At 48.9% G+C, this 12,291-nt stretch overlaps 1 protein-coding gene across 1 annotated transcript; it reads left to right on the top strand.

The window, feature by feature from the left end:
• The first annotated feature begins 1,123 nt into the window (after positions 1-1,123).
• LOC146764516 (uncharacterized) lies at positions 1,124-3,116 on the top strand. Its single transcript, XM_085564424.1, has one exon. It carries the CDS (start codon positions 1,276-1,278, stop codon positions 1,930-1,932), a length of 657 nt encoding a protein of 218 aa, XP_085420550.1. The 5' UTR covers positions 1,124-1,275; the 3' UTR covers positions 1,933-3,116.
• Positions 3,117-12,291: the final 9,175 nt, after the last annotated feature.

Genomic DNA, 12,291 nt, shown 5'->3' with positions numbered 1-12,291 from the left:
ACTGATGGCACAGACACTGGCACTGAGACACTGCTGGGCCGGGTGCTGAGCACAGGGCTGAGCACACTGAGATGGTTTTGCTCTTGCTGAGCTCCCACTGAGCCAAGGCCTGTCCTGCCCCTCTGGGCTACACTGGGGAGGGGCTGGGGCTGCGGGGAGGCTGGGAGGGGACACAGCCAGCACAGGTGAGCCCAGCTGACCCTGGGATACCCCAGCCCATAGGACATCCTGCTCAGTGTATAAAGTGGGGGGAGCAAGGAGCAAGGGGAACTTTTGGAGTGAGGGTTTTTGTCTTCCCAGGTAACTCTTAGGCAGGATGGGGTCCTGTTTCACCTGAGGGCAGGGTCAACACCAAAGACACAGGCACCAACTTAGCTTAAGGAACAGTGAAATACAAATCTGCAAAATATTACATAATACAAAATTTTAGATAATACAAATCTTCAAAATAGTACAAAAGTATAAGAAAAGTGAAGGAAAATATCATTAGAAAATAATTCCAAAAGAGAAGATGTTGAAATGATTATCACACAACTCTCTATTTCTTGTTGAAGGCTCTGGAGATTCTTTCTCTGCTTTCAGACAGGCTTGCATTCCCTAACAAGTCCTGCTACCAAATCCTGGTTTCCAAGGCTGGAACAGTGTCTCAGGTTCAGCTGTGTGTGTATTCAATTGCCATCTGTTAAAGGTGGGAGCAGTTATCATTAGGAAGTTAATTAGGAAGCTGACTTTATCTCTTCCATAACCAATCATCCCTCGGGAAATATCTTCTGCTAATGGGCCATTGAGTGATAAAAATGCATGACTGATAAAAGTGCATGACTGATAAAAATGACATCATCCCATTGTGCGATGCTCCACCCAGAGGGAGGAGCCAGCATTCCTACCTGGATATAATCTGAGCCTTGAAACACCACAGCCTGCCTTTTCCTACTGGATTCCCAGAAAAGCAGCTTTCAGCTCCACTGGATTCCCAGAGAAAGACCAGGCCCATCTCCACCACCACTGGACCTTCAGAAGAAAACTTCACCCTTCTTCAGGATAACTGCTTCAACAGAGACACAGCTGTCACTGCAGGAGGACCTCAGCCACCATTTAATGGGACTGCTGCCAACACCCTGACCCACAGGGTGTCGGACTCGGTCAGTAGGGGTTTTGTTGTTTGTTCTATTGCATTTGTATTTTAAAAATTTTCTTAGTAAAGGATTGTTTCCTCAGGCACAGAGGTGAATACCATCCTGTCTTTGTCCTTCCTTGCCAGACAAGGAGCTGAAGATGGAGACCAGGGAGGACAAATCCCCATGCCAGAACCTCATGGAAGAGGCTGTTTTGAGCGGCTCCATGGAACAGGAATCCAGCAAGGAGCAAAAGCCCCAGGGATCCCGCATGTGGAGGGCCTCCAAACGCAGCCCAGGGTGCTCTGAGGATGAAAGACCCAGCCTGTGCCAGGAAGGTGGACAGAGCTTCAGCAAGAGGTCAGAGCTGGTGGTCCATGAGCAGCTTCAGGATAGGGAGAAGCCCTACAAGTGCCTGGAGTGTGGGAAGAGCTTCAGACAGAGCTCTGACCTGCTTCGTCACCAGGTGATCCACACCAGGGAATGGGCCTACGAGTGTGGGGAGTGTGGGAAGGGCTTCAGGTGCAGCTCTGAGCTCATCGCCCACCAACGCATCCACACCGGGGAGAGGCCTTACGAGTGTCCTGAGTGTCCAAAAAGGTTTCACACCAGCTCCCATCTCCTTCTGCATGAGCGGATTCACACAGCCGAGAGGCCCTTCCGCTGCCCTGACTGCGGGCAGGGCTTCAAGCATAACTCCCACCTTGTCAGGCACCAGCGCATCCACACCGGGGAGAGGCCGTACAGGTGTCCCCGGTGTGGGAAGAGCTTCACCCAGAGGTCTAACTTGACCAGACACCAACGGAGGCACCAGTAAGCAAAGCCCTGCAAATGCCCCAACTGCAGGAAGAGCTTTGTGCTGCTCCAGATTTATCCCCCATTGGAGGACCCACATTGCGAAGAGACCTGGTGACCCATGTTCCCTGTGATCCATGCTGGGAAGACACCTGTCCCTTTTCCTGCCCCTGCCAATGACATGATGTGGGATCAAATGATGGGAGGGTCTGGCCATTGCATTGTAATTACATTCACTCCCACACTGATGTCATTGCCAGGGGCAGGAAAGGGACTCTCTCTCTCCCCCAAGGAGAAGGGCATCCTTTCCAGGAAGGAAGAAATACATGTCTGGGAAGAGACAGTCAGTGGTGATGTACTTTTCCCTGTAAATAGTTTTTCTTATGATCTCTGTGTTCAGTGTTGTTTCTGTTCCTGTTCAATATTGTTTCTGTTTCTGTTTGTTCCTTATGTGGTTCCTGTTCCCAGTAAATTGTTCTTAGCCCAGGCTCTTTGCCTTTTCTGTCTTCCATGGGATGCAGGAGGGCAGCGAGCTGCACTGCAGTATTACTGGGAGCAGGAAATTGAGGAGTCCCATTCCTAAACCCTGGCCCATGGAAACCAGGATTGTGAGCTGCTCCCAGCCTTGGTGGCCATGGCAACAGCCTTGGGAGTGAGTCCCTGCCTGGGGAATGCGGAAACCTCTTCACTCTGGTGCCCAGGGACAGGACTGGAGGGAACAGCTGCAGCTGAGTCGGGGCAGCCTTAGCTTGGATCTCAGGAAAAGGATTTTCCCAGAGGCTTCTGGGGCACTGCCCAGGCTCCCCAGGGAAGGGTCACAGCTCCAGGGCTCTCTGAGCTCCAGCAGCAATTGGACACCAGTGCCAGGCCCAGGCTGGCATTGTTGAGGTGTCCTGTGCAGGGCCAGCAGCTGGATTCGAAGATCCTGATGGATCCCGCCCAGCTCAGCCAAAGATTCTGTGGTTCTGGGATCCCATGACCCTGGGGATGGAAGTGCCAATGTTTGCCATGGCAACAGGCTCTGGCTCCAGGCCTGAGCTGGTGTCCATGGCAGCCACCCCTGGCATGGGGTCTCCATGGAGCTGCCCAGGGACTGACCATAGCAACAGGGGCTGGGGATGGTTGCCATGGAAACTGACCACAGCAACAGGGGCTGGGGATGGTTGTCATGGAAACTGACCATAGCCACAGGGGCTGGGGATGGTTGTCATGGAAACTGACCATAGCCACAGGGGCTGGGGATGGTTGCCATGGAAACTGACCATAGCCACAGGGGCTGGGGATGGTTGTCATGGAAACTGACCATAGCCACAGGGGCTGGGGATGGTTGTCATGGAAACTGACCATAGCAACAGGGGCTGGGGATGATTGCCTTCTTAGGATTAGATTTGTTACATACACTCAGAGGGGTTCCATGAGGACTTTCCGAGACTCTCCAGGCTGTTCAAGAGCTGGAATGTCACACACACACAGACAGGGGCTCCATGGAGACCTCCCAGGGCTTTCTGGGGATGGAAAGGGCTGTGTGGTCAGAGGCAGTCACAAACATTCCATGGTGACATCCCAGGAGACCTTGGGCTGCAAAGGCACCGGTCAGTCACAGGCACTCACAGGGGCCCCACGGTGACATCCCAGGAGTCCCCAGGCTGCCAAACAGCCAGGATGTTCCAGACACTCAAAGGTGTTCCTGTCATGGGCAGAGTGGGAGCTTCAGGCAAAATCTTTATTTCTTTATTGGAGAAACTCCTGCTGAGCCATGCGGTGGAGAAATGATACCCAGCAGCCGCCCTGAAACCCCCAAATCCTCCAGAACCCCTAGACTTCTAAAATTTCTTTGAAGAGAGGAGCCTCTGAATGGCTGGATCCAATCCCAGCCCCAGACTTTCTCAGAGGTGTAAAAGATTGGACAGGTGGAATTGAACTTCAATGCATTTTGTCCCACAGGATTAGCAATGGAATACCAGATATATATTTCTAGAAATATAATGGAACAGTTCATACTGAGTGCTATCACACAGCACTTACAGGATGGCCAGGGTACCAGACCCAGGCAGCATGGGTTTTACAAAGGGCAGATCATGTCTGAGCAACCTGGTCTCCTTCTATGACCAGGTGATCCATCTGGTGGATGCAGGAAGGGCTGTGGATGTTGGTTATTTAGACTTCAGCAAGGCCTTTGATACTGTCTCCCACAGCACAGTCCTGGAGAAGCTGGCAGCCCACGGCTTGGACAGGAGCACTCTTTGCTGGGTTAGGAACAGGCTGGATGGCTGGGCCCAGAGAGTGGTGGTGAATGGTGCCACATCCAGCTGGGGACAGTCACCAGCGGTGTCCCTCAGGGCTCTCTACTGGGACCAGTTCTATTTAATATTTTTATAGATGACAGGGAGGAGGGCATTGAATCCCTCAGTAAATTTGCAGATGACACAAAGCTGTGAGCTTGTGTTGATCTACTGGGAGGAAGGAGGGCTCTGCAGAGAGACTTAGATCAGTTGGATAGATGGGCAGAGTCCAACAGCATGAAGTTTAATAAGTCTAAGTGCCAAGTTCTACATTTTGGCCACAAAAATCCCCTACAATGTTACAAGCTGGGGACAGAGTGGCTGGACAGTGTTCAGGCAAAAAGGGACCTGAGGGTGCTTGTTGATAGCCGATATAATATGGGCCAGCAATGTGCCTTGGTGGCCAGGAAGCCAATGGAATCCTGGCCTGCATTAGGAATTGTGTGACCAGCAGGAGCAGGGAGGTCATTCTTCCCCTGTACTCGGTGCTGGTGAGACTTCACCTTGAGTTCTGTGTTCAGTTCTGGGCCCCTCATTTGGGAAGGACGTTGAGATGCTTGAGCACGTCCAGAGGAGGGCAACAAGGCTGGTGAGGGGCTTGGAACACAAGCCCTAGGAGGAACATTTGAAGGAACTGGGGTTGTTTAGTCTGGAGAAGAGGAGGCTTAGAGGTGACCTTATTGCTCTCTACAACTTCCTGAAGGGAGGTTGTAGACAGGTGTGGGTTGGTCTCTTCCACTGGGAAGCAACCAACAGAACAAGAGGACACAGTCTCAAGCTACGTCAGGGAAGTTGCAGATTGGATATTAGGAAAAAAATTTTCACCAAAAGAATAATAAAATACTGGAATTTTCTTCCCAGGGAGGTGGTAGAATCACCATCTCTGGATGTGTTTCAAAAAAGACTGAACATGGCACTTGGTGCTATAGTCTAGTTGAGGTGTTAGGGCATAGGTTGGACTTGATGATCTTAGAGGCCACTTTAACCTCATTATTCTGTGATTCTGAGAAATACAGCTCTGATGGATTCTGATCATGATTAGACAGGAAGATCTTAATCAATGTTATTTACTCCACAGCATAGGAGCTGCAACTATTAGGATATTCTGCTCCAGGAAGGAATTTTTGAAGTCAACAGGACCATGCTGGAGTGGTTTGAGCCCATTGCAGGCTAAGCCTCCTGCTCCAGCAGGAACTACCTTTCCTGTGCCATGAGCAGGGCAAGTCCCGCTGCAGGAAAAGCCCCAGGCCAGCCCCAGCACAGGGAAGGCCTCGAGCACAAGGGCAGAGTGCCATGCTGAGAGCTGTGGCAGGGACAACCTGAGGCACCAAAGGGACCTTGGCAGCAGTAGCTGCTTGCAGGGCATGGCCAGAAGCCTCCCTTGGCAATGCGGCCTGGTGGCCACCGCTGCAGAGGTGCTGCCTCAGGGCTCATTCCTTGCTGTGCTCTGGAAAGCCACTTGTGCTCCAGGAGTCTGACTGGGAAGCAATTGGCCCCAGCTCCTTGGCGACAAGATATTGGTGACAAAACTCTTCATGCCAGCAGAGACAAGGCAGGAGCAGAGGAAAGGGGAGAGCCAGGCCCAGGAGACAGTGCTGTCATCATCCAGGTGATGGCTGTGAGGTCACTGCTACTGCAGCAGCCTGGCTGCCCTCAGCAGACATTCTGGCCAGAAGCCTTGTGAGGTCACCCAGCACATCAGAGAATCCACACAACAGGAATTCCATCCTTGGGGAGGGGACGGCACTTCACTATGTCAGGTTGCACAAAGCTTCTGCACTTGGACAATTCCTGGGATGGCGAATCCACTTCTCTGTAAGAAAAACAGATGCAGTTTTGTTCCACTTTGTCATAGGTCAGTGCAGGCGTAGTGCTAGGGCACCCATGAAAATATTTTCCTCTAATGGCTACTGTGAGATGTGACCAGAGTCAGAGCAGAGCAGACCCAAGCTTAGAAATAAAGAAAAAATCTAAATGTACCTACAACTATAATAAAAGGAACACTGAGAATTCAGAATGAAAACCTTCCAAAACATTCCTTTTTGCCCCACCCAATTTCCACCAAAACACAGTGAGACAAAATCTTAGGCCTTCAATCAAATAACCACCACTCAAATAAATCAATTCTCAGTGTTTCTCCACCCCTCTGTCCTGCAGGGGCTGGCCGGGTTCCATTCCCTTCACCCCCTTCCCTGTCCGGCACTCCTGGCCCACCTCAGCCTCGGCCGCATGGTTACCCCTCCCCAGCCCAGACTGTGGCTGGGCAGGGGAAGATTGAACTCTTCACTGACCGCAACAACAGAAGAGACTTCCCTTGAGAATTCTCTGCTTTTAATCCCCTGTGTCCTCTGAGGTGTGTCCAATGCCTTCAGTGGTCACACCAGGTGTCAATATTCAAATCTGACCACTGATTGGTTTGGCTATAACTTCCCAGGAAAACTCACTTTCTTGTCAACATATGACAATCCCTCTTCTTGATGTCTCTTGGAGTAATCCCGTCTGGACTGGGAGCTGAGATTTTACTCATCTCCTGCACATTTTTCTCCATTTCTTTTGCCATAACTAATTCTCTGAAAGCACTATTGTCAGTTTTCCCTTAATTTGGAAGTTCCCAAGGCTATCAAATGTTCCAGGTGTTCCTGCTGGGCCTTAAAAAGTTGTCTGGGTGGGATTTCACAGGACAAACACTATGTCATTCAGGATAATTTTAGGAAGTTTGGCCCTATCTAGAAGGAGCAGGTCCTGGAAGGGAAGAAAACTACTTTTCTTAAATGCTCTTCTTTTCATCCACTTTTGAAAAAGTCTTCATGGTCCTTTTTCCTGGCTCCCCATTTTGCTCTTTGCTTGCTTGCTGTTCTTATCTGGCTTACTGATTCAAGACTGATCAGAAGCAGTCCTCTGCTCATTGTTGAATGCATCTCCTGGTAAGAGCTTGAAGGCCCTTGGGAAGGTGTTAATTGTCCCAGCTGATAGCATTTCACTGAGGGTTCTGAGATAATGGGCCTGCAGCTGCCCCTCCCTCTGTCTCTTAGTGTTTCCCAGCTGTTGTTGTCCTTATCAGGGTGGTGACTCATCTTGGGATCTGTTTACCTTTCAGCCCCTGGTCTCCCAGGCGTCTGACTCCTCTCAAGATCCATGTCCAAGTCCCTTCTCAGGCACACAGTGGCTCTCCTGGTTCCATGACTCATTCCAGGTTCCTTATCTACCTCCTCAGATGGTTTCTTGAGCAAAAATCTCCTTTTAGTGCTGATTTCTTTAGCTGTTTTTGCTTGTGATGTGTGTTCTTCAATGAGTTTATTGATTGTTTTTTTCCCCTCAAACTGGGCCTCCAATCTTATCAGTAGTTCTTCCTCCACTTTAGTCCAGCATCTTTTGTGGGCTTGGAAGTCTGTTTTGGGTGGGAAACAGCGACCATTTCCTGATTTCTCACCCATGAGTGTCCTAATCTTTTGGGTTGTCTCAGACCAATTTTTGTCTTGCAGTCCCTGCCACATACCTCACAGATCCACTCCCTGGCTGAAGCCATTTCTGCTGTTTCCCTGCATTTAGGAAGGTGACAAACAATGCTGTGATAATAACTCATCTCTTACTCACATTTAGCACACCGAAAACAAACCCTCCTTTTCCCATGGACTACCCTCAGATGTTCAATCAAGCCCAAGACACAGTTCACCCAGGAACCACAGGAAGGATAAGGTGGATTTTGGTCAGGAACAGTCATGGTAACGATGTCTGCCAGTGTCTGTTGCCTGCATTTCTATGTCTGAGCTGGGGATGTCTCTGGTAAAGTGTCCTTCTGCAGCTCAGAGGTGATGTTTCTGGTGTGCTCTCAGTCTCACACTCACCGTTTCTCTTCTCATTGTCAAGCACAAACATTTCCCAGTTCTCAGAAGGCAGGTCTTCACTCCCACACTTGGCCATGGTGCAATCTATTGATACACCTCAGGCAGCCTGCTCAAACCCTCCTAGCTTGCGGAAAAATGAACACATTCAAAGTTCTTCACTAACAAGTGCAAGTTATCAAACTCTAAGCTCACCAGAGAAGCCAATTCACGTTCTGCCAAACTGGGGGATGTTGAGGAATTTTTGCAGGACAATGGACACATTCAGCAGATGCACAATCCAGGCTTCTGGTAACCAAGTAATCAGTTCAAGGACCAAGGACAGTGAATCCTTGTAGACAGAAGAAGAGTCAGCAAGAATCAGCAAGTTGTCAGCGAACTTTGAGAAAGTGAAAAAAAAACAGGACTAAGGGTCGGCCAGATGACCACAGCAATACATGTGTAGAATTAGGTTATCCAATTAGCGTTTAGTCTTTGATTTGTGGACAGTTAGGATTGGTCAATGATGTATTAGCTAGAGGGACATGGACATTAGAACATTTAAATATATAGTTTTATAGATATAAAATATAGTTTTCTTTATAATAAAGTTTGCTTCACTAGATCACATGGATCATGGAGTGATGTCCCGTTTCTGATCCTCTGTGAGACATTCATTTTGAAGAATTAAGAATTTTAGGGAAGTTAAGATGATAGATAAATTAGATGTTGCTGAGTTAGCAGAAGTAGATAAATAGGCTTTGTTCATAGTTAACAGTAGCCGGATCCATTAAATCATTGTTTGTCAATTTATGTTGGGGTAGCTGTGCTTATCATTGAAAACAGAATGCGATAAACATGTTATAAATGTGAATCTCCAAGTTATTAGTTATTAATTTAATAAAATGTATTAAATGTACCAAATATAAATTTTGAGAAAAATGAAAAAAAGCCGCTATAACAGTGTGGAGCCCGGGATTGCCACCGGGTAAGACACAGGTTTGACAGATGCAGCAGAGTGTCCTCTATGCTTCACACCGACCGTCCTCTTTGACTGATTTTTACAAGATTTTTCTTGCCTGAAGCAGAGTCCCTTTTCTTCCTTTCTGGAGTGCATGTATTCATGTGGAGTTCTTTTCTCTGTGGCAAGTTGAACAATACATGTCCAGAGAGTGATGAACACCTGTGTTTGCAGTCCCAGAATTCAGTATTGAGATGTACTTCCCTGATGGCTCTGACTATCTCAGTCTCGGATATTTATCATGTATTTATCGTCCGGGTGTTTCTCGGACAACCTTGATGCATGATCCCTCTCTGGGCTGGCCACTTGTGTTTGCTTGTAAATAAAGTCCTCCCTCTCTTGTCCAGGTGGCTTTGACATGGTGTTGCAATCGCTGTTGCTGGCTTGTGCGATTTAAAAACTTCTTATAAGAGTATAACTTAACAGCACATAACTATAAAATAGATGACAATTTTATTTGCACGAATTATCCTACACACATATAACAGTCCTAATGATTCCATGAGGCCTTGCAGTGTCACAATGTTCTCCATGGTTCCACAGGCCCCGCAGTGTCATGTGACTCCTCTGTTCCATGAGTCCTGCAATGTCACAATGGACCTTTGGACCAATGGACCATGGGGGTTTGCAGTGTCACAACGGTCTCCTTTGGCTCCACAGTGTCCCAATGGAGCACTGATTACAGGCAGCCTCTCTGTGTTACCCTGGAGCTTTGTTTCCGTGGGGTCTCGCAGTGTCCCAATGGAGCCTTGGTTGGATGGGGCCTCACAGTGTCACAATGATGCCTACATTCCACTGAGGCACACGGCGTCACTAGGGTCCCCTTGCTTCCATGAGGCCCAGCAATGTCACAGTGGTGTCCATGAATCCATGAGGACGCACAGTGTCCCAATGGTCCCTTGGTCTCACATGGCCCCACAGTGTCACAATTGTCCTTTGGTTCCATGGTTCCTGTGCTGGTGCATTCCCCTCTCCCCTTCTCAGGCCACCCTGCCAGCTGAGAAATGCTCACTGGATCAGGGCCTTGGCCAGCAGCCCCTGGGCTCAGATCCTCTGGAGCTCATCACAGACACTGTCTGCTCCAGGCTCAACCCTTCATCCCCTGGGGAGATGCCAAAGCCTCCACAGGGAGCATTTCCCTTTGCTCAGGGGAATTTCTCACAGGTGCCTTGTAGTGACTCTTTGTGTCTGTGTGCACACAGGAGTGCCTGTGATGAGAGAAATGTGGCAGAAATGCTGCTCTCTGAGGGGTTTGATTGCCTTGGATAGCTGAGCCAGTCAAGCCTGTAAGTAAGGTTAAGTCATGTCACCGTGAATCTTAAGATTTTCTAAAGCCTTCTGAGTTTACATTCTGTTGGAGAACCTTCCCACACAATTTCTGTGTACAACAAATTGTTTACATTCTTTTATGGGGGTGGAGAAACTTGATGTACTAGTGGTTTGTCCAATGTCTTTGGAGAGGTGGCCCATTCACTCTCCAATCCAATGTCACCTTCGGGAGAGTATAAAAGTTGGAGTCAGAGAATAAACTTTTAGCTTTACCTTGCAAATAGCAGGTGGCTCGCATCGTGCTTTCACGTGTCTCATAGCGACAAAATCACAAGCTGTAAGTGAACTTAAATGCTGATAAGAGTTGTTCTTTTACTAATTTGTGAAGCTTAATAGAAGTTATAAGCGAAGTTGAATATTGTTAAGTGTTATTCCACAGCTCTGTTTAGCTTTTAGGCTGTATTCCTTTTATCCTTGCCCTCACTGTCCTTTCCTCACACACAAACACACACACACACACACACACACACACACACACACACAGAAACACACAAACACACCGACACCGGGACAGTTCTTGGCTCATTTCTGGTTTGATTGCCTGGGTTTTGTTTGGTTTTGTTGCTGCTTTGTTCCCTTGGTGTGCCTGAAGTGTCCAGTCAGGAGCAGAGTGACTCTTGCCAAGGAACTCTGTGGTGCTGTCGCTTAATATTAACTCGGTTTTATGCTACTCCCCTGCTGGGGATTTTTAAAGTGCTCTCAAGCCCTCATTCATAAGAGGGTGAAGGAGCCCATGCCAAGCTCTGGCCCTGGGGGCACAGGGATGCTGCTAGGGGGTCCCTGTCTCCCTGTTCCAACTTTGACGGCCCTGAGCCCCTGTCCCCGTGTCAGGCTCTGGGGTTGATCTCCTAGAACATCCTCAGGGGGAGGCTGCGGCGCCAGGGGCAGGGGGACCCAGAGGGACACGGGATCCCACGGTGCATGAGCAGCTTTGGACTTCTCTGGGAGGAACTGTGAGTGGGAGCTGGGTTGAAGTGACCTCCCCAGTAAGGTCACAGAGCCCCTGAGATGTCACACTGCCTCCTGTTATGTCACAGCCCACCCTGAGATCTATCATATCCCCTTGTGGTGTCTGAGCACCAATGCTGGTCTATCACTCTGTGATGTCATACACTTGTGTTGTGATGTCACAGAAGACTCTGATATCACAAAGTCAGCCCGTGTCACTATCCTCTAGTGCAAGCAGGAATCATGATGGTTTGTTTTCCTGATCTCAGAGCGCAAAAACCACATAGAAGGGATTTTCAGTATTAATCAAAACAAATGCACCTTTTATTGAGTGCCCACAGCAAATGCCGTAGAAGGATTAGAAAGGAGATAAAGGGTAGAAAGAGAGAGAGAAAAAGAGTGGAGAGGAATAGCTATGAATGGAGAGACAAAATCCTCATGCTCCAGCCCATAGTTCCCTCTTGACATGTCAAGGAGAATCTCAAAGACTTTAGTTAACTCAGGGCTTTTTTTTAATATGTTGAGGAAGCAGGTACAGGACAGTGGAGAATAAGTCCGTTGAGAACAAGTACAGACAGCCGTGTTCCAAACAGGACAAACCAGCCCCAGCTGTGAGCAGTCCTCATTGATTCAGGATTGCTTTCCCTGGGAAACCAGTCTTGGTGCAGCGAGCACATCTGCAGGTAACGCTTGGCAGACATCCCGCTTCAGTCAGGCCATCGCCTCTGTGTTAAAATCTTAGGGGTCTCAGTCTCAGTCCTTGGGGGGGGCTTCAACCTCCGTCCTTGATGGCGGTCGTGAGGCAGATGAGGGATCTTCCATGGGGGGTCACCAAAGTTCTCCAAAGCGAGTGGTATCTGGCCAAGAGGTGGGCAAATTCATGGGGAGCAGGGATCCTGAAGCCAGTGTAAGTGTACAGAGCAAGCTGCTAATTGCCAGTCCCTGCTCAAAGTGGTGCACCGTGTGCACAGCACGCACAC

Source organism: Lonchura striata, chromosome 33 (assembly GCF_050655825.1).
Source record: "Lonchura striata isolate lonStrDom1 chromosome 33, ASM5065582v1, whole genome shotgun sequence".
Lineage (NCBI taxonomy): Eukaryota > Metazoa > Chordata > Aves > Passeriformes > Estrildidae > Lonchura > Lonchura striata.
Note: the sequence above shows the minus strand (reverse complement) of the source record. Positions and strands in the feature narration are given on the sequence as shown.

Bases quoted from the DNA above. Each gene is read 5' to 3' on its own strand.
- LOC146764516 (XM_085564424.1), top strand. From the start codon at position 1,276: ATGGAGACCAGGGAGGACAAATCCCCATGCCAGAACCTCATGGAAGAG.